Source organism: Pistacia vera, unplaced genomic scaffold (assembly GCF_008641045.1).
Source record: "Pistacia vera cultivar Batoury unplaced genomic scaffold, PisVer_v2 Contig521, whole genome shotgun sequence".
Taxonomy (NCBI): domain Eukaryota; kingdom Viridiplantae; phylum Streptophyta; class Magnoliopsida; order Sapindales; family Anacardiaceae; genus Pistacia; species Pistacia vera.
In genome coordinates this window covers 1,060,741-1,083,191 of record NW_022196359.1, presented here as the reverse complement: position 1 = coordinate 1,083,191, position 22,451 = coordinate 1,060,741, and the positions used below count along the sequence as shown (strand labels likewise).

The window sequence follows — 22,451 nt, the reverse complement described above, 5'->3', positions numbered from 1 at the left end:
TTTTGAAAATTTGGAAGTTTTTAAACTTCATGTATTTAACTTTGTTTTTGGTAATTTTATTTTTATTTTATCTTTGATCTATAAATTGTAGTTGGAATTTGTAGTTAAATTTTTTTCTTTCTTTTTTTTTTTTCGCTCTTGATTTTGAATCAAATATTAAATTTAGAAGATAGTTTTTTAGCATCAATTGTGTGTACAATTAAACAATTACAGTATAATAAAGATTGACTCACAACTAAGTCTTACAAACTTTCTCTCACAATTCCAACGTGGCAGCTCACAATTGATCAACTCGCAATTTATGTAGTGTAAAAAATATTTTTTTTTTTTATTATATCGTGCAGATGTGTTAATTTTGAGTAGCTCACATGTCAATTCAAATATTGGGTCAATTTTTTTTTTTATAAAGTTTAATTTAATCAACTCTAAGTTATGCTTCCGCATAATAAAACATGAAATGATACACTTAGGGCTACATTCAAGTTGGTACAACAAAAAAACAAATAAATTCTATCATATTATATAGCTTATGGATTTTTTAATAAATTAATTAAGGTACTTTTTGTTTTTATCTTTAGTTTAATTCTTGAACAATGCAATGCATTAAAGAAATAATATATTGTGACAGCAATCTATGAGCTGGTTAATTATTAAAAATAAAATGACAGAAAAAATTGTTGTTGTTTTTTTTTGCATAATAAAAAATTATGGGAGTGCTTGATTTGTAAATGGAAAAACAAATTTCATAAATAAACAAGTTATATTAGGAAAAATAGTCTCAAAATATATTCATTTTAGTTAATATTTTTTCTTTTGATGACTAAGGTGTCTTGATCAGCTTACACGTATTTAATTTATCTTTTAGGATCCTAAAACTACCAGCCGAATAAGAGCTCCAATAGTCACCCCTATTAACAACCGAAGAGGGACTTGAACTGAGGATCTCTTTAGTAATACACACAAGAGTCTCTATAGAACTACTCGACCATCAAATGGTTGGTTTATTTTGTAAAATTGATCGATTAATTTTTGGCGTGTGATCCTCAAATTAAAATTTTAGGACATCTAAATTAGATAATATTTAATTTAAATTCACATCCATTCATCTATTACAATCGAATGGGTGGAAAGTTTTTAAGATGAAGTATCTCTAGGTGACCTAGTGATTCAATTGGGACTCTTACGAGTATTATTCAAGAGATCATTAGTTCGAGTTTCTCTTCGGTTGCTAATAAGGGTAGTTATTAGAGCTCTTATCTGACTGATAGTTCAAGGTCTCCAAAGATTAGTTGAGATATGTATAAGTTGATCAAAACGCCTGATCGTATAAAAAAAAAAAAAAAAAAGTTTCTAAGATGATAAAAGAAAAAATAATAGATATATTTTCTCTCAAAATTTATTGGATTGTTAGTACTTTTTATATTCAACAATCAGCGTCTCAAAATCAAAGAAAAAACAGAATAGGGGAGATTGTATTACTTTTTATATTCAACACTAAACCGACTTGCCAACCGGACATTGAACTTTCACAAAACGACACACCGCGTCTACCAAGGCAGTAGCGTCATTTCAAGTCTATAAAATTGAGGATAACAGGCCTCGTGATTGAGGACACTCTTAGACTCGGAGTCTCCGTTTGTAGATCGAGAGGAAATTGATGTGGGCTCCACCCCTGTTTCCTTTTTGTCGGCCTTCCTCTCCTCATTTATTGTTTTTTTATCTCTCTTAAATAATTTTATCTATAAAATTTGTTAATCTCTAAATATTATTTAAAATATTTTAAATGTTAAATTAATTAATTTCGGGTGATATCAAAAACGTGATTTCTTTTAAATGCAAATAGAATGACTTAATAATCCGTAAAAAATAAGAATTACGGTCAAATTTTCAAAACCAACATTCATTTATTACAAAAGAATCAATCATGTCAAATAGATTTGATTAGAGTTTTTTTTTTCAAATAATAAAACCATTAATTACAATAATATTATAACATGGTTTTTTAAATTTATAAGGTGTTTAATTAATCCTAAAAATTAGTTAAAGAGTATAAAAATCAACTCAAACATCTCGATTATCAAAAAGGCAAAGATCAAACATATAAGAATTACGTTCACATTTATGAAATTAATGAATGCATATAATAAACTTAAAAAAAAAGTACAATTACTAATGTTCATAAATAAAAAAAATGAGGTAAATTAAAAAAAAAAAAGCTGACAATTTACTGGGAAACAAACACCTCCTTCACCTTCCTGCTTTCAAATTTTGCAGGCTTTTTTTAACCTTCAATACTCTCCTTTTCACATCATGTTTTTTTTTTAAAATCAAACATACCAAAAAAAAGTCAAAGAAGAAAAAATAAATGAAAAATAAAATAAAATAAACATTCAGCTTTATCGTAAGTAACATGATTCTGGTTTTGACCGCTTTACAAAAATGTTAATATAATATTATTTTATTTTGATTGTAAATCTAATATTTAGTACATTGTATTTGCCTTTATTTATCTCGAAAACCATATGTAAATATGTAATGCACATGAATATTCTTTCTTCAATCAAGACAAGTAAGATATTGTCAAATGTTTATCATGTGTCTTCATCTTCATCTTCATCTCTTCACAATTCCTATTTATTATTTTATTTTCTAAAGAAAAAAAAAATTCTATTATTTCTAATTTAGGTATCAGTTTATCTATATTCCATGGTTCTCCTTGTTTCGGATGATCTACCTATACGAGAATCAAAGAACAAACATTTTTGTTTTTCTTTCAACTTTTTTGGTTATATATATATATATATATATATATATATATATATTTTTTATCATCAAGAGTATTCGAGATAGTTTACGCATACCTCAACTAATCATTCGAGACCCTAAAATTGTCGATTGGGTAAGAGCTATTGACTACCTCTATCAATACCTAGGGAGACTCAAACTCAGGATCTTATTTAATATATATATATATATTTTTTTTACCATCAGACCACACAGTGGTAGTTAAAAAATGAATAATTGTACCTTCTCTTATCGTCAATTTTAAGAATAAATAACTATCCTTCTCCGACTTTTGATGGCGCAACCTAAAAAGGGACAATTAGTGCATTCCACTTAATGAACAAGGTTATGTATGGTAAGTCATGACCGTTGACCGTTGGATGTTGAAGATTTTGTTCTATGGTAGGTCATGAATCGTTTATATCGAAGACATCTTTACGCTAACGCCCCAAGAATACGAATATCCCTAGAAAATATTTTGTTAAATAAGGTTCTACGACAGATAGTTATTATTGGATATGGAAGATATCTCCAAACTAATGTATTCCACTTATTGAACAAAGTTCTACAATAGATTTACAACTGAGTAGATATTAAAACAGGGTTTTATAATAGATAGCAACATTGTATATTTTAAAGGTCGTTGATATAACTAAAATTTTGAATTAATAATGTTAATGTTTTTATCAATCCGGGGTAAATTCTTGACACTCATTCATGTCATGAAAGTTCATTATTGCTTCTCTAAGATGAAAAATATGGAAGAAAAAAGAAAAGTACATTAAAAAATCTGATTTATAAAATAAAATAAAATAATTGCCAACTACAGAGCGTGAGTGTAATTGTCAGGAACTATTCAACAATATTATATTCCAATAATTAAGCTTTCTAATCCAGACTTTGTTTGTTTCCCTAGAAAATATAGAAAATAGAAAATGTAGGTAGCTCCATGCCTTCCCTCAACAACACAGCTCCCCTTAATAAACAAATCTTTCTCTCTCTCTCTCTCTCTCACTAAAGACTCAAACTTTGCTGCTTTCCTCTAGCTTGTTTCTTGTTTCTTCCTCTAAATTACACTCCACTCCTCTCACTCTACACTTTTTTACTCCGAACTCCAATCTCTCCCCTCAACTTTGTCACTTTCTAAGCACACACACCAATGGCTGAACAGCTGCTTCTGCTTCCTCTGCTTCTGTTTCCACTTAAACGGTGTGTCGTTTGTTAGTTTCTTTGCAAATGCCGAAGCCTGCTTCATTCCTATCTTCCTGATCTCTTCGGATCAATTATATCGTCTACATTCTGGTACTTTTCTTTCTATTTTCTATATTATAATTTTCATTTTCAGCCTCTTCAACCTACATTTGTTGTTTTCAGCTTCTGCTTTGAGATTAAGTTTTTTTTTTAATTTTTTTTTTTTAATTTCAGAATGTGGTATTTATTATGCAATTTTATTATTATTTTTTTTTTTGGTTTTTTAGTTAAATTTTAAGCTCAGAAATTTGTGGTCTGTAACTACTTTTTTCAGTTAGATATTTTATTTCTCTTTCTCTTTCTGTTACTGTTTTTATATATATTTTTTTCTTTCAATTTTCTCTTTATTATGAAGCTGAATTTAATGAAGCTTAGTGCAACTGAATGTCTGAGTTCATGCTTTAAAACTTGAGATTAGATTACAAGTATACAGTTTTTACACCATAAAATCATTAGTTTTAATGCGTAATTGCTCTGAATCAGGCAATGTGCTATGTTAGGCTCTATAATTTTCCATAATTTCTTACAAGTTTGATTTAAGAAAATTGGGTTTTTGATAGTTTGCGGAAAAAAGACAGTGCTTTAATAGCAAAATTTGAGTTCTTTTTTCTTGGCTTTTAAGGGTCTTTTTAGTTTTTTAGTTTTATCTTTGAAGTGATACTTCTACATGTTCTTCTCAAAATTTCTGAAGAAGATTTGTTTGCCTATAAGGGTACGCATTTGTTGAGTAACTTAGATTGATAGTATAACTTCTCTTTGTTGTACATTTATAATGTACTTTTTGAGTATTTTGAATATTCTGTGATTTCTCATGGCAATGAAAGTCTCTGGTGTACGTGCAGGAAAGGTTTTCAAGCGGACCTTTAAAATGGAGCAGTATGAGATACTAGAACAAATTGGGAAGGGAGCTTTTGGTTCAGCTGTTCTTGTGAGGCATAAGCATGAAAAGAAGAAGTAAGAATGAGCCACACTTTTTTTTTAAACTTCTTGTCAGTTGCTATACAGAGTTTACTTGATAGAGAATTGAAGTATGATATTGTGATTCATCTTTTGATGGTTGGTTTATGTTTTCATTCTGCTTCTTTGGGTATATTAAGGTATGTGTTGAAAAAAATTCGGCTTGCCCGTCAGACTGATAGGTCACGTAGATCTGCTCATCAGGAGGTTGGTATTCTTTAATATGATTTGTCTCCATCAACTGTTGATATCTCATTGTTGCATTATCTCGACTGCATTTGTATCTTCATATCGTATCGCAGAAGTTTCTTATAGTACAAAATACATAATGTAGGCTTTGTTGTTGCCTTTCTATTTTTGGAACAACCCAAAAAAAAAAAAAAAATTAAGAATAAAGGTACAACCTGATTTATTTAGCTGTGCAAAATTTGTATCCTTATACAAGGATTCATAAATTCAGAACTGGTAATGATGAGTTCTGGTGACAGAATATGTTGAAATTGAACTTGATTAAGGTAATTCCATTTTCAGTTGGTTGTCTTGTATCTTTGATGGGAAAATTTTTGTTGAGCTTGAAACTGACCCTTTTCTGCTTCTTATAGATGGAGCTCATTTCTAAAATACGAAATCCTTTTATTGTGGAGTACAAAGATTCTTGGGTAGAAAAGGTATGCTATACCTGTATTATTTAATTAAATTCTGAGCAGCCATATGAGGCTTTATTATTATTATTAATTTTTTATGTTGTTCTTTCCTTCCCTTACTGCTGATAAAGATTATAGTTGTCTCCCTAGTTTACTTTCAGTTTTTACCCCATGTTTTAATCTAAGACTGCGCAACATTTTGCTCAAGTTAAATGATCAAATAATGTGAATTAAATCTAGCAAATGCAATTATTTTTTTTTTTTTTTTTTGCCACTTTCATGTAGATTGGTTAACCAAAGACATTTTGTTTGTTAAACCCAATTGCTCCGAGGAATATTTTAAACCTGTCCCTAAAGGATCACTTCTGTCATAATTTGATCACCTAAGACTAAGCTCTCATCTGCAGCTATGATGGCCATCTGACTGTTTACTTATGGACTAATGTTGGTTATGATTGATGCCATTGGTTTTCAGGGTTGCTATGTATGCATTATCATCGGCTATTGTGAAGGAGGAGACATGTAAGTTTTCTTTCTTCCTGATGTTGAGATATCTGGTATAATAGTTGATCTGCTCTGGCTTGAGCCTCGAAAAACTTCAGCTGTTTATGCTGTGCTTTTCATGTGATACAGGGCAGAAGCTATAAAGAAAGCTAACAACAAGCTTTTTTCTGAAGAGGTTTTTTCCTTTTTAAATTATCTTTTCTCCATTTCTTTTGGCCTCTTCTGGCAAAAGTAATTTTAATTTCCCTTGTATTATCATAAAACATCTACTATTATCAGAAACCCTTGTATCTGATGCTTAAATATTGCACTTTTAACAGAAGCTCTGTAAATGGCTTGTTCAACTCCTGATGGCGCTTGACTACTTGCATGCAAATCATATTCTTCATCGTGATGTCAAGGTCAGTTACTTATTGTTGCAACCTTCAAGAGAATACTACTACCGGTCCAGTTGCTTGAAGTCACTCATACTGATTGTATTTCATGAATCTTTCAGTGTTCTAATATCTTCTTGACTAAAGATCAAGATATTCGTCTTGGTGAGTGTCCTTTTGTTTCTCGTCCTTCTCTTTTAGAGGTTTATAATTTTGCCTAAACAAGTGGTGAACAACCATGCAGGTGATTTTGGTCTTGCCAAGATTTTGACTTCGGATGATCTTGCTTCATCTGTAAGTGATATGCGTTGGATTAGTGTTCTTAATTCTGAGCTTCTGCTTGCTTTCACTTTGACTTCATTAATGAGGATTGTTATATTTCAATTCAGGTTGTGGGAACGCCGAGCTATATGTGTCCTGAGCTTCTTGCTGATATACCTTATGGTTCCAAGTCAGATTTATGGTCTTTAGGTAAGTTCACGACCATGTCTAATATGTGTGCAGAAGTTATTTGGCCTTAGTTTATTATTGAGTTCAGAGGCTGTGTATGTAATTATTTATCTTCAATATCTGTTACACAGGATGCTGTATATATGAAATGACTTCACATAAGCCTGCATTTAAAGCATTTGTAAGTTTTTGGACCCTGTCTTATTGCTCTGTAAATTATAGAGCTTGTTACTCTACTTCTTTCATGTGTGTTTACAGTTGAAATCTTGACTCACAAGTTATTGCAATTTATGTATGTGTAGATACCTCACAAATCTGATTCTTTTATTTAAACAGGGGATAATGGGATGTGTTTTTCTATTTTTGAATGCAGTCAAGAGTTTGGTTTTTAATGTCTATAATGTTATTTTTACCCATTTCTTGCCTAGGACATACGTCTTTGTTTTGGATAGCAACACTCATGCTTAATGTCTCTTTAGCTTAGTGTTTCTTTGGACTGACACAATGGATAATATCTGACTAAACAAATGTGGGTAGCTACTCATGACTTTGTAATGAAGTAGCTATGGTCATGCTGTAATTTGAACTCTCACGTTTTCATTCAGACATATAGTTGGGTTAACTAGGTCTGACCACAATTGGTGAATGTGTGTAGCAACTAGCATAATTTGGAAATGAAACTTTTGTTGCTAAGTAGATCATGTTGGCCAAAGTACAGATGATTTAACTTTGTATAGAGCTTGTAATGACATAGAAAGAGTAACATGCTTACTAGCCCTTGCACCTCTTTAAGTAATTGAATTCACCTTTTGGTTTGTTAGGGAACCTAAATAATAGAGGTTGTGGTTTTACTTGTATTATAAATAAGGTTATATTTGCACAAACAAACAATAAGCTCATTTTAATAATATAGCACCATATGGAAATTCCTGTAGTTTGCTTGGGAAAGAAAAAACAGAGTGCTTTAACAGCTGTCGAACTAGCTTCAGGCACCTGAGGTTCTAGGCTAATAAGTTGACTATTCCAAAATTCTTGTTTGTCAAATGAAAAAGAATTCAACCATAAACCATGCAGCTCTATCTTTAATGTTTTTGAATTTATTGCAGACTGTAGATGTTCCCTTGTTCATGAGAGTAATATCAGTATAAGTAATACCAGGAGGCTTTCCTGTACATTCTGTATTTAACTATCTTGGACATCGGCAATTCTGTTATGAATTTTGTATATAATTTTATTTTCTTTTATAAATGATTTTCTGTTTTGAGCAGGATATGCAAGCTCTGATCAACAAAATTAACAAATCAATAGTGGCTCCACTTCCAACAAAATACTCTGGTGCCTTGTAAGTTCTCTTCCTTCTATTGTAATTGCTATTTCCTATTCACGTCAATTGCAAGATGATACTTCCTAAATGGAAGTTGAATATGCTTTCTTGGATGAAAGACATTATTATTATTATCAAACAAACCAGTCCTGTGCACTATATGAGGTTAATAATTGGTAGCAAGATTGGTTGAGGATAACAGGAAGTTGCAAATGATTTTGGGGTATTCAGTTTTTTAATACACATTTTACGTCTCTGTTTTCACCCTTCATTTAATTTTATTTAAAGATGTTGACTTTTATGTAGTGAATGCTATTAGTCTAATCATAATGCTCGACTTTGCTTTCAGCCGGGGTCTTGTTAAAAGCATGCTGCGGAAAAATCCAGAGCTTAGGCCAAGTGTATGTATACTCTCTCTAAGCTATCTATGCTTAACTAAAAGCATCTTAGTACATGATGATACACCAACATCATCTACAAAGTTCTTTACAATGATTCAATCAAATGCTAGGCTCACCATGTTTATTTGATGTGTCATATTGATGCCTGTATCCTTTGTGGTAAAATCCCTCTGTGAATGGTTCTTGAGAAGGAAGAAAAATGATATTGTGTTTACTCATTTTAAAGTGAAATGCATATCACTTGCTTCACTTACTTCATGTTTCACATATAACACTTTATGCCCTCTCTCTACAATGAAGTGAGATGTCAGAAATGTTCTGTGATATTTCTGCTGATGATTAATTTCAGTTCTTAAAAGATCCAGAAGCTAACTATACTTATTAGCTTTTCTGGTTCTCTTAGTTTGAAGTGAAATTACAGTAGAAGAAACATTCATAAATAGAATGAAATTGGTTGTTTGGATGTGGTGTTATTGGTTCTCTTAGTTTAACTGCACACACCCAGGTAAAAGATCATCCGCTTGTGATATGATGGTGATACTTTTGTTTTCTATGCTGCATCTTCTGTTTTTGTCTATTGGTACCCTGGAAGCAATTATTTGTTTATATATCTGCCATCTTGTGAGAATACTGATGGTTTTATATTTATCAATTTTCCTCTCATTTGAAATTCTAATATGGCAGGCTGCAGAACTGCTCCGGCACCCACACCTTCAGCCTTATGTTCTGAAGGTTCATCTTAAATTAAATAGCCCTAGACGCAATACTTTACCCGGCCACTGGCCTCAGTCTAATTACATAAGGTCAAGATTTTCATAGCTAGACTATGTTCCTGTGGCCTCTTATCGGACAAAGCGACATTCATTCAGCAATGATAGGAATTTGAATCCAAGTATATCTGGAGCTGAGCAAGATTCTGTCTCTTTTACTAAAGGAATACGTGATACTCCAGGTTATTTGAGTCAAAGGTTATCAGCATTATCTGTTGAAAGCAGCCATGAAGGGACTGTCATCTGTAAGCCAATTGCTTCAAAAATTCCAAGTGTTACCAAGATTCCAAGGCTTACTCCAGCGAAAGCTTCTGTTGGTCATAGGAGACAATCAGAGCCCCTAAAGAAACATGAATTTGTATGATCATACAAAACTTTCTTATGTAAACATATACACACAAAGATCTCTCCATTTCCTAGAGTAATTTTTGTTAGTTTCATAGTTATGAGTTCTAATATTTCAATTCTTTATTTACGCAGCATCCTGTTTCACATACTCCAACAAAAAAGGCTGTACCTACAAATCGCAGAGCATCTTTACCATTGCCAACAAGAACTGCAATTCAAGAATCGCTTTGCAGGCCTAGTACTGGTATTCTTCATCGTGTTAAATCTCCAGATGTTTCTGTTAATGAGCCTCGAATTGACAGGATAGCTGAATTCCAATTAGCATCATATGAAGACCCTTTCTTTCCCATCCCTAGAACTTCACCAACCTCTGCACAAGGCTCTTCTGGCTCACCACAATATGTTGACCGTTCTATCACAAAAGACAAATGTACAGTTCAGATATGTGATAGAGCCTCTGCTCCCAATTTCACTGAAGCATGGCAGGGAATTCAACACAGCATGTTTCAGGTGAATGAAGCGGATGGAAGCAACTCATCCGATCAAAATGCAACAGCAGGAGCTTCCAGCCGGACCTCATCAGACACACGATGCCGTCGGTTCGACACCTCATCATACCAGCAACGTGCTGAGGCTTTGGAAGGATTGCTTGAATTTAGTGCAAGATTGCTACAACAAGAAAGGTATGATGAGCTCTGTGTACTACTAAAGCCATTTGGACCTGGCAAAGTTTCACCTAGGGAGACTGCAATCTGGTTGACTAAGAGTTTCAAGGAAAATACTCTCAAGCAAGAAGATTGATTAACACCAACAATCTGCAGCCACTTATGTACCATATATGGAGCGGTAACAATCTTTAGAGTTCTGAGTGTATTTGTTTTTTTTCGTCGATCATCAAGGCACTAGGAACTTAAGCAAATGCTAATCCTTAGGTTGTAGTGGATTTTCATGCCCCTTCCATATATCTCAGTCTCAGGTCTCCTGATTTTGATTAACATGGATAATGTTGTATAATAGGTGATGGATACAAACTCTTAGTTTCTCAAATTGAGGGTAACTATGGCTCAAATGCAGTCACTAGACTTGTATTATAATCTTTTATCTTCATGAACATTTCTTTCTATGAATTTTTGGAACTCTTCCTCTCCCGTTTTCTTCACCTAGCCCATTTTGATCATGAGCCTGTAGATTCCCAGGTCCTAAATTTTGTTATTTTTGTATTTTATGTAAGTTTGAACTTGAATGCTAGAGTTTATTTTACATTCAACGTCCATGGCCTCCACTCAATGGGTTGTTTACAGTCTTATTTCAATCTGTTTGAAACATGCAATTATTAAGAAATTACCCGTTTTGTAATTAGCTTTTATCTCAAATTACTTTGAAGTCCTCCTTTTAAACTACACCATAAGTTTGAGCTAATTTTTTTATTGATAGTAAAAACTAAAAACTAAAATTTCTACACTTATAACTTGTTTATACAACTCTGATATGACAATTTATGATTAGTCAGTTCACAAAAGGTTTCATTTGTTCAAATGCGAACTACCACATCAGGGTTGTATAAAAAATTTGTAAGCGTAGTTTTGTTGTTAGTCAAAATTGTTAATTAACATGATAGTGCCAACTCTACTATCACATTAGAAATAGTTTTTTTGTAGAGACGAATAACCATTCCTAATGATTGCTCTTTGACTAAACACAAAAGGTCATTCTTTAGAGACGAACCACTGTTCATTCATAAGGAATGATTGTTCCTTTATAAAAAACAATCGTTTCATTCATAAAGAATGGTTGTTCCTTTGTAAGGAACAACTATTCCATTTACAATGAACGGTTGTACCTTTGTAAGAAACAATAATTCCTTATAAAGGAATGGTCATTCGTCTTTAAAAAACGACCGTTCATGTTTAGTCAAAGTTACTTAGTGCCTTGGGTGTAGTGGGTGTTAACATGACAGTTGTTAACTAAAGAGAATGTTATGAGATTAGATAATGGACATAGTATTGCTCTACTGATAGAGATATATGGGCTAAATGCCTAGTCAATAACAAAACAAACTTCGATCCATTAAAAAAATATTGATTCTATGGCCAGGCTAATCACTTTAATAAACTATTCTTGAGAAGGGAAATCTATATTTTTCTTGATGTGGACAAGATTCAATTTTAATAGATCAACCCACGTCTACACTAATATGAAAAGAAGAATTGAGAAGACTTTTCTGCTTCGAAGGAAAAATAAGGGACTAAATTGAGCAACTGGGAAAGTTTGCTTGCCTTTAGTAATATATATTAACAGAAGAAAATGATCTTTTAACTTAAAAAGAAGAAAACAAAGGGACTAATGGAGCAGTTGGGAAAACTCCAACAAGGTAGAGGAATCTTTGTTCAGAAAGTGGCAAGTGGCTCAATAAAGAGAACTTTTGCAGGCCTAGACCAATATATATTTGCCCAATACCACAATCTACTTGACAGAAAAGGTCAGAAAACAGAAGAAGAAGAGTATAAAATATAGTATTGAGACATGCATGCATGAGTCAACATGACAGAAGTTTTGTATATATTAGACATGACCAATTTCCATGCACAATCAGTTCTAAGTAATTAGCTGGTAAAGATACAATTTTAGAGATGGGAAAGGCAAGCAAATGGATGATAAACTTCTTGTTAGGAAGAAAGGATCAGGAGAAAGACAAAAAGAAAGATGTTGTTTTTCTTAAAGAAAGTGTGCTACCAAGTCCAACACCCCCAAGTATGAAGAGGAGATGGAGCTTTGGAAGATCATCAAGCAAAGAGAAATCTCATAAGAGTTCCAAATCCCTTGACTTGATCACCACAAGCTCAGTTGTAAGACAAGCCATATCGGAGTTGCAGAATCAGCAGATCAATAACAATTTGGCTTTGGTTGTGGCGCCACCAAAACCTGCAAGAGGTGGAATAATAAGCAAAGCAGTTAAACATGCAGCTGCCACCAAAATTCAAGCTGCTTATCGTTCTTATTTGGTACTAATCTGAACTTGTATATATTTCTATGAATGCGTAATAAATAAGTGAAGTGTTAATATATGAATGGTTTGAAATGTTTTGCAGGCAAGGAAAGCATTGTGTGCTTTGAGAGGACTGGTGAAGTTGCAAGCACTGGTAAGGGGTCACATAGTGAGGAAGAAAACAAGTGCTGCTCTTCGAGGCATGCATGCGTTGATGTCGATTCAAGTTAGAGCTCGGTTTCAGAGGCTGCAGATGGCTGAGGAATCTCAGCTTGTTGTTAAAAGCCAATCTTTAAGACACAGCACACATACCCCTCAAGACATTGGAATTGGATTCACAAGAGCACACAAAGTAAGCCTTGCTATTTCTTTCCCATCCTGCATATTTTCCTTAGAATGTTAATTTTCCAATCACCCAAACATGGGGTATATATAAACAATGGAGTTTAAAAAATGACAAAAAAGAATACACAGCGACAGTTTTTTGTGTTATGAAAACACTAACAGGGGATTTATGATTTTGACTGTTGCCAGGAAGCAATTGACACAAATATTTATGAAACACATGGGATTTCCAAGAGGAAATATGGCTATTTGAATCATGCACAAATTGGGAGGATAGAGCATGGTGTCACCACATTTTTTTCAGGAGAGCTTTCAATCTCAAAGCGAGAACATCACCAATATGAGGAGATCTCTTTCTCCACAGCACAGAACACTCCCAGACATTATCAAAAACTGCCCAACACTTTCCCGGGAAGAGCCTCTTTCAGCAATCAGCAACCAGAATATTCACATGCTGTGTATAATGAACCAAATTACATGTCCAAGACAGAATCTTCCAGGGCCAAGGCTAGGTCACATAGTGAACCAAAACAGCGTCCCAAATGGAGCATGAAACCGAAAACAACCAAACGAACAGCTTCGCTGGATCGAACCAATGTCCTGGCAGACCCTCAAACACAACGGTCTTCTCCATGTTCAACCAATGTCTTGGCAGACCCTCAAACACAACGGTCTTCTCCATGTTCAACTACGGTTGTTCACGAAAACCAGGATCCTTGGTTCATCAAGCTTTATAGATCAAAGAGGATCATCAGGGACAGTGAGTCTGATGCCAACAGCACAGCAACCAGTCGTTCCAAATACTGCAACTCTCTGATGCCATATGAGGCAAGTTATGAAAGAGACTTACTTCACTGGCTATAGACAGCTTTTGTTGAATCTTTGGTTGCCTGATGTGTTGATTTATTTGACTGCTGCCCCATTTGACCCTGTACTAATAAATCATGGCTTGCTACCTTGACACTGCTCGGACGATTTTAGGAAGAGAGAACAGACGATATACATGACAACTGATTCAAGTTTCAATAAAAGAACAAGTTGAGAAATTTAGATGGTATTGTGGAAATAAACAGGAGAGTAGAGATCAATGGTTTCTAACTCATAAATCAAATGTCAAAAGTATTTACACCATGACCAACATCTTATAATAAACTTCAGTGCTAGCATAAGAGTAAATCTGTTTTCAGGAAGCAGAACAGCTGCAGTTATGGAGGAGTTGATGAATTTCAGGAGGAAAAAAAAAATCAAATGCATAAATATAAAGATTATTAATGAAACAAGTTCCAAATATTCGCCTTGTTATATATATAAATATGTATGTATACACACACACACACAGGGTAGTTCAAGAGAACAATATGTAGCAACAAAAGGACGAATACAAAATTGTATGTAAGAGGACACAATCTTCTTTGTATTGCCATTTGTATATCTGGGACTCCATGTATCTCTAGCATATACCAATAACAGTGAGTTCAGTAATGTATAATCTCCATGCCACCTGCATGTGTACGGAATTCCATAAACAAGAAAACATATGTTACATGCATGTCTCATGGAATTGGTAACAACTAAACTTCATCGACTCCAATTTCCTTAAACAGGAGAATGTACAAAGTCAAATAACCAATATATGGCTTTGTCAATTGACTGATGTGGAAAAAAAAAAGCATAATCTTTCAAATTTGTGTTACTGAACCAAATGGTAATGCATTTAAAACTTTACTGGGCATCAAGTTAGGAAACTTGGGGAGAAAAAAACCCATAAACTTCATCAACAAGGTAAAATTACTAATACGTAGAACAAGACTCTACCTAATTTCCTCGCACTTCATTCTTGATTCTCATGGATTACAATCTTTCTAGATAACACATCTGACTGTCCCAAATAACTAAATCTCTACAAGAGGTGATGTGCTCACTGATTTAATGTTTTGTGGAATGCAACCTGAAAAAGACAGGAAAGTGGAAGTTAGGCAAACAGAAGGAATGGTTTAGTTGAAATGTTTGATTTGAAGATTAATGTCATAAAGACAGACAAAAGGAAATGAAATCACATACAGATGTTGATGTTTTCAGAAGCTCTCTTATGGCCATTGTGGCATAACATGAAGTCGGAAGAGTAAACCCCAACTTGAGTGCCATCTGGACTTCCTGAGAATCAGACCCATGAAGCGATTTGAATTGTGGCACTCTTAACTCTCTGCCGCAATCTGCTTCATTATCGTCTGTTGAAAGCTTTATTACATTTTCTAAGCTTTCAAATTGTTCTATGCAATCAGAGGGATCCTTTTTCTCATCTCCACCGACCAGTTCCTCTTCTTTTATTATGCTCAGAGGTTTAGCTTTGGCAATTTTGTCCAAATCTGTCTCAGCCAATGGTTTACTGGCATCAGTGTACTTGAGTAACTCCCTGAGACAACAGAAATTACATCCAGTAATTTTGCAGTAAAGAAAAATCAAGAGAAGAAAATGATAACAATAATAATGTGAGAACACAAAAAATGATACCATTCAAAATCCAACAGCTTTTGAAACACCTGCCGGTAACTTCCAGTCATACTGGTTATTGAGAATTCCCTTATAAAATAGGCATACATACAATTTCAATTAGAAATTTTTACATAAAAAAAGACATGACCAAGAAAAGAGAGAAAGACAGGGTTAAGGGACATGTATTGCAACATACTTGACATTATGAACAATCTCTGTCAAGTTGATCCCATCCTGCTCAATGCAAATAAACAATAACTAACACTAGAAAAGAAGGAAAAAGAAGAATAAAAGAAAGCTTTTAGGTAATGTAGGTGAATTAAGAAAAGTAAACCCTCCAAACAAAAATATATTGTTTCTGTCAAGCAAATCAATGTAGGCACATCCATTTATGCATCTGATTGTGTTTGTCTCCAGAAATCTGTTTCAGCAGAATGCAGATAGGCAGCCTCACAACTGAATTTCTAGGGTTTATAGTGAAATTATACTTATATTTAATTATATCCTGTTGTAATCCTCCATTTCAATGAGACCATAATTAGCAGTTTTTCCTTGGGACAAGTCACCATCGCCCCATGGTTTTGTCCCTAAACCTAACCTCATTTAGGCATGAATATGCATGCTAGCTTTTAGGCCTTCTCTCTCACTGAGCTGTGTGCATACACTAATCAACCAAGATAAAAGAAAGGGAAATAGAAAGTATAAAAGAACAGGCACCATAAAGGCCTCAGCAGCATCTAGAATACACCATACCTTCTTTGCCAGACGATGATAAACTTCAGCAACTTCATTTGTGGGATAAATCACTCGGGAACTGCCAAACAAGAAAACAATTGTGTTGGATAAGAAAGAAATATTTTTTCACAACTGAAACATGCAAAATGAAGAACATAATTTACGTCTCCCCTTACCCAGGCATAGGAAGAATGACATCATCAATAGTATATTTTCCAGTATGGATATCTTCTGCAGTTGCAGTCTGAAACATCAAAAGAAGCTATCATTCTTAAATTAAAGAAATTAGGCGAACATTTACATGTTAGATGACAGAAACATTACTATACCATCAATTCTAAGCAGAAGTTAAATGTAAACGAAGTATTTCCTTCTACATTCATGTCATAAGATTCCACTGCTAACATAACTTGGTAAACTAGATTTTTGTCATATCAAGCTAACTCTCGTCCATTTGTTAAGCTACAAGGATTTTGTCATGCTAACATGACATAAAAATAAAATAGGCATGAAATGACACTGCATCATGCCCTTAATAGATCATCACAAATTAGACCAAATATATGGAATCTAGTTCATGATTTTTACGTAGGAAAATTCCACAGTAATAATTCATATAAATAAATCCGGACGCCTCCAAAATTCTCACTAACTGATTACAGGTTTTTGATAGGGACTAATTAATTCTTTATTAATGAATGAATCACCAACAGTGCAGCAAATAATGGAACTATTTTCCTTTATACTTTTATTCAAATAAATTACAATAAAGAGAGACATGTCCTATTCTCTTCTACATAGTTTCTCACATCTGAAAGAATATCTTCAAGGACATCATACATAAAAGGCAGGTCAAACAGCAGAATGCTACAAGAGATGATAATAAAAATAGGTTGCTGATCAGATCTGTGCAGATGCTCCCAAAGAACAACCTATATTGAATTTTTTCTTCTACTTGGTCTACGTACACCCTATGAGATTGGTTCTACATCAGAAATAGCAAAAAATTTAAGCAAGCAGTATGATATAAACCTGACCTTAACAAGATTATTCCTTCCTACAGGAAGTTCTGTAGCTGAGACCTCATCTAATTGACCACAATCATCTATGTCATTACAATTCTCAGCCTCACATTCAGAATTAACACATGTCAGCTCCTCAGTATTATCTGCTTTAGAATATACTAAGTCTCCCACCACAACTTGCTCAGTTCCTGTATAGTAATAACATAACAGAATTCAGATGTCACTTCCAAATGACACAATAAAGCTTTGATAATAACCATTACAACAGCGGATGTAGTTATGTGCACAGAATGCTAGAGGAATTTAGATTTGTAAAAACAAAATAAGCATACCGTATTTTTCCACTCTCATACTTGCTGCATGGTTCCACAAGTAGCTTTGGTAACTATGTACATACCTAAACAATAGAGCAGCAACAATATTGTTAACTGAAATTTATAGAAAGATATCTCCTTTTGCCTCTTGTTTGATTGCATGCAAACATGTATATATTGCTGTAAGTTCTAATGATTGCCCCACAACACTGTGCTATAAGGTATTTAGTAACTCATTTGCAGGCATAAGTTGCATATATGCAAAGTTAGCCATGGTTTTAATGTGATGTAGCAAAGAAATAACTCAAAGATACATTATAGTGTTTCAGGGTAGACCAGCTTCACTAATATTTCTTTTTTTTTTTTTTTTTTTTTTTTCTGAGGCAAGCTTTTTCACAGATCAAGTGTATGAAATTATGTACTCATATATACTGAGTAATTCACTCACATCATTCTCAACGTCCTAGGTATAGCCTTCAGGGCCTGCAAGAAATTCCCAGGACATTTCTTCAAACACTGCAGCTGCATAAGAATAAAAAGGGAAAAGGATGATGTTAATCAAAGCACACAAGTATTAACTTAATCTTCAGTAGTAACAGAAAATATGAAGATCAGAACTGAGACAAGGACGTGATCAACAGAAACTGCAATAAAGGTGGCAAATAAAGAGTAAAACACCAAGTTTCTGAAAGACATCGAAAATTAAGAAAGTAATTCTCACAAGATCTTATGCAAGCAATACATATTAGAACTTAGCAGACACCCAAACAAGATTATGCAAAAGCAACCAGAATCAAAAACTTACAATAGCCCTTTCAGCAACCAAATGGCGAGGTAGTTTTCTTAGAGTCCCGTCAATGTCATCAGTTTCCTTATAATATTCTCTTGCCTTGCTTATCTCATTTCTTTGTAATTAAAAATTATAAGTCAAGAAAAACAGCAAATGTTTTTCAAATGACAATGAATTCAAGCATATGAAACATCCTCCTAGCAAGATTCAAAAACAATAAAAAGGATATCCCCTTCCCTTGGGTCAAGAATCATGCTTACGGCAGCTTTCCACTCTCCTCGAAGTAATGTGGCTCCAACAAGTTGAGTTGGCACAGAACCACTACCAAAACGCTGAGAAAAATTATACACTGTGGATAAGCAGAGTTTAAAAAGCCATAATTCAATTTAACACAAATATGCACACATCACATGATAAGCTCCCTCACATATATAATATTTTCAACACAAAAAATAAAATTAAATTAAAAAAAATTGTTATAGAGGTTATGACCAAATGGAAGTGGTTCAAATGAAGAAAGTATTAATCAAAAGGAAGTAAAACATAATGAGAAAGAGAGAGATAGATGATCAAGTACTTGCAAACCAAAGTAGTTGATGAACCCAAGCCTTCCTAATGAGTTTGCAGATGCCTTGATGACATCTTCAGAATTTGCAACAACTCCTCTGAGGAGATAGTACACACCATGAGACATTGGCAAAAAAGGTTAGCCATGATTATAACAAAAGAGAATGTAAAAATGGAATCCATGTTGTACAGAAGAACTCTCACCGTAATGTGACCGTGAATCGATTTCCTTGGAGCTGCCCAAGAAGAAGACCTTCCTTGACATAACTGGAAAATAATGCAGGCAAAACTTATGAATCATCAAAAAATAATTTGTGGTAAAACAAAGATCCCAGGACTCATTGATCTTACCAAAAATCACCAACTTGGATCCCAATCAACCTTTTATTAAGAGCAGCTAATCTACTTGCACGCTGCTTGAAAACAGTTACCTGGAAGTACAAGAACAATCAGTATAAAGTACCAATTTGAGATTCAACTAATATATTACAACATTAACATATTTTTTCCACTAACTAAGATTTACAAAGAGTAGCTAATGTGTATCTCTGGTTCTGAGAATTTAATCACATAAACTCACAAAGTGAATCATTTGCTTCGAGTTGGAGCAAAAAATCCTCTCATCTTAATTAATAGATAAACCTAAGATTCCGAAAAGAAGCAGCAGAAATAGGGCAAAGACCAGAACTACACACCCTTTGTGTTGAGACTGCGCGCTTATCTTTTGTACCTGCAAAACCAAATGATCTTGACTGCCAAACAAAAACATCAGTTAAAAGGATAATTATCCAACAATAATGATGATTAAGGGTGAAAAAGTATTAGTTGCTAGGTGAAAAAAAAAAAATCCAAAAACATGAAGATCAATTATTTAGAGTGGGAAAAAAGAGAATCCAATCATAGAAACCTAATTGATCACCAACAACAAAAGAAGAAATGATTTTCAACTTCAACATCCTTTCACAGTCCCACTAGCGGGCAGACAAATTAGCGATTCTGAAACACAAGTAGAACATACCTGGATGCCAAGCATCTTTCCTATCAGCCCCAAAGCCTCCTGCGTATCCTTGTTCTCTTTGTACAGATGAAACCTGAATGAGAGTGCCTTTCAGATGCTGTTAAAGTATGATAAGAACTTCACTCCATGAAAGATTGCGCAAGGATAATAGAAAACTTTCATGCATAGATAGATATATCCTATCTCTTAATTAACTTTTTTCACTAATTTCTTTAAAGATATAGAGTAATGTTTCCCTGCTACACAAGCAAGCAATGGATAGTCAATAATTAGTCTGGGGGACCAAATAATAGCATTAATAAATCATGCAGGATCCATTTCTTCTATTAGCAAATAATCGAAATCTGTTTCTTCTATATTAGCATAGGTATTGATGAGAAAAGGATAACTTATGAGCTTTGACTCAGCTGAACAGGCAGCATGAGCCACCCTATATACCCACTACCTGAGGAATTTGCCTTGATGCTCAGGCCAATTTTCTGAACCTCTGCTATCGAAAGGGTTATCACCTCTCTCTTTCCGTTTCTTAGAATTTCGACCACTGCCATTATTCCCTCCTGAATTCAATCTCACGCGTATGCATTTTGATGAAGCATCCGGGCCATCAATTGTGTCTGTGACCAGGAATTTGAAGTTCTCCTTAAAGAAATTATGTATTGCCTGACAGATCCAAAAAGTTTAAATTAACTATTTAAGAACAAAGAGACCAAAATAAATTCAGGTTACGTAAGATAAGTGCCTCTCTCTGAAACCAAAGATTGAATCAACCCTGTATCGGATATCTCTTTCAAGACCAAGTCTGAAAGTTTGAAATGGCAGAGAACCACAATAAACTAAACTAAAACCACACCATCCTCAATGCAATACACTAATGCACAAATTTTGATACTTGTAAACTAACCGTTCGATGGGATTTATCTGAATTAGCAGAAAGAACAACAGGCGAAATGCTGTCTTCACTATTGCCAGAAGTAATTTGATTAATCAGAGCCTTCAAACAATCTGCATCAGAATCACCTGCAAGTGATCTGAACGATTCAATTTCAGATGCATAGCTTTTATTCAATTGATCAGATCTCTTCATTTCCTTATGCTCCACCACAGCCTGAATGGACAACAAAACCAACCATCATTCACATAAATAGACAAGCAAACACACATTTATATGTAACATACAACGAACCGATAGGAAAATTAATGTGAAGTTGCTTACCTCTGGAGGTGCATCTAAACAGGTCAAATGAACAACATTTCCATCAGTACCTACTTCATTGACAATAAAATCAGAATACCTACAAATACAAAACCAAAATTAGAAATTATCTAATTATGAGGATAAGTTCCCTTTTTACCTTCAGGGGGTTTGACTTTTTTATAGGTAGAGCTGTCTTGTTTGGAAAACAGAGACCTCCTCTCTAAGGAATTTTCTGATAAAATTTTTTAAACTTCAAGGGAGGCCTCTGATAATTTTAGGAGAAATCTGTGACCATGTTAAGAGTTTTTCGAAATTAATGAGGTAGTCTATATTTTAACCAAATCTCATGGGAGATTAATGAACTTTTCCCTCATCATAATCCACTACAAACTCTTCATTTATAATAAAACCAGCATATAAGGTAGAAATTAGTCATAAAGACACTGCAATTGTTAAAAATGATACGGCAGCCATTGCCGCATATTCTATTTTAATCCATTTAATTTTTATTTCACTCTTTCAAATAAACACACATTAACGCTCATTTCTTTGAATTTTCTTCCCAAACCAAACATATCCAGATGGTAAAATACTAAAAAAATTTAAAATATGACACTATTATAAATGCAGACAGCCAAGTGTGTGCACTACAGAGATGGTGACAACCTTTGTTTGAGGATGCCACGAAAACCAGGGAGGTTGGAGATGAAGCAGAAAATGCCGACGTCAGATTCATCAAGGGTTTTCATTTTTACTGTTGTTAGGGTTTTGTTCAACACTCTGGAGAGAGCGTAGTTGCAGAGCGAGTAGGGTTTTAGAGCTGAGAATGACAACGATACAGGATTTCTCCACATTTCAACGTTGCTAAGAAACGCTCGTTTTGTCAGTTACATTCAGGTAAATTACACATAAACCCCTGTAACACAGCCTATTTCTTTAAGGTGAGTTTAGGCATGGCAATGAGGCGGGTTGGGCAGGGATCTCATTCACCGTCAAAATCACTCCCCACCCCCGCCCCATCCCCGTTACGGAGATGACAGGAATTTCTCTTTCCCGCACCAAAGGGAAATGTTTGAGACTCGTCCTCGCCCCGTTAATTTTACATAAGCATAAATTAATTTGAGCATTACAAAACACAATAGTTAATTCTCGTCTACATGACAAACACTTAAATTT

At 34.0% G+C, this 22,451-nt stretch overlaps 3 protein-coding genes across 5 annotated transcripts; 2 read left to right on the top strand and 1 right to left on the bottom strand.

The window, feature by feature from the left end:
• Nucleotides 1–3,789: 3,789 nt before the first annotated feature.
• LOC116106775 (serine/threonine-protein kinase Nek2) lies at nucleotides 3,790–11,074 on the top strand. The gene is given in 15 exon segments (XM_031393098.1): nucleotides 3,790–4,086; nucleotides 4,878–4,989; nucleotides 5,133–5,199; nucleotides 5,595–5,660; nucleotides 6,112–6,158; nucleotides 6,270–6,315; nucleotides 6,461–6,541; nucleotides 6,637–6,679; nucleotides 6,759–6,808; nucleotides 6,904–6,985; nucleotides 7,096–7,145; nucleotides 8,233–8,306; nucleotides 8,638–8,689; nucleotides 9,374–9,817; nucleotides 9,940–11,074. Coding segments are annotated over 14 exon segments (1,857 nt in total). The 5' UTR covers nucleotides 3,790–4,086; nucleotides 4,878–4,903; the 3' UTR covers nucleotides 10,609–11,074.
• A 1,187-nt stretch (nucleotides 11,075–12,261) lies between these two features.
• Nucleotides 12,262–14,002, top strand: LOC116106744 (protein IQ-DOMAIN 14-like). The gene is made up of 3 exons (XM_031393070.1): nucleotides 12,262–12,809; nucleotides 12,897–13,145; nucleotides 13,328–14,002. Exons 1-3 carry the CDS (start codon nucleotides 12,438–12,440, stop codon nucleotides 14,000–14,002), a joined length of 1,296 nt encoding a protein of 431 aa, XP_031248930.1. The 5' UTR covers nucleotides 12,262–12,437.
• LOC116106777 (multisubstrate pseudouridine synthase 7) lies at nucleotides 13,992–22,117 on the bottom strand. Of its 3 annotated transcripts, none has more exons than XM_031393101.1 (21): nucleotides 21,942–22,117; nucleotides 21,294–21,372; nucleotides 20,982–21,185; nucleotides 20,526–20,740; nucleotides 20,081–20,153; nucleotides 19,758–19,814; nucleotides 19,414–19,493; nucleotides 19,267–19,329; nucleotides 19,073–19,160; nucleotides 18,725–18,827; nucleotides 18,511–18,614; nucleotides 18,154–18,227; nucleotides 17,724–17,788; nucleotides 17,404–17,579; nucleotides 16,543–16,610; nucleotides 16,385–16,445; nucleotides 15,828–15,865; nucleotides 15,650–15,718; nucleotides 15,200–15,551; nucleotides 14,954–15,086; nucleotides 13,992–14,588 (listed from the first exon to the last, which is right to left on the bottom strand). In XM_031393101.1, the coding sequence occupies exons 1-20, from the start codon at nucleotides 22,022–22,024 to the stop codon at nucleotides 15,057–15,059; spliced, it is 2,082 nt and encodes a 693-aa protein (XP_031248961.1). In that variant the 5' UTR covers nucleotides 22,025–22,117; the 3' UTR covers nucleotides 13,992–14,588; nucleotides 14,954–15,056. The 3 variants fall into 3 exon arrangements, with proteins under 3 accessions (XP_031248961.1, XP_031248960.1, XP_031248962.1); XM_031393100.1 differs by having other exon boundaries at nucleotides 13,996–14,639; XM_031393102.1 differs by having other exon boundaries at nucleotides 13,996–14,639; nucleotides 21,294–21,343.
• Nucleotides 22,118–22,451: the final 334 nt, after the last annotated feature.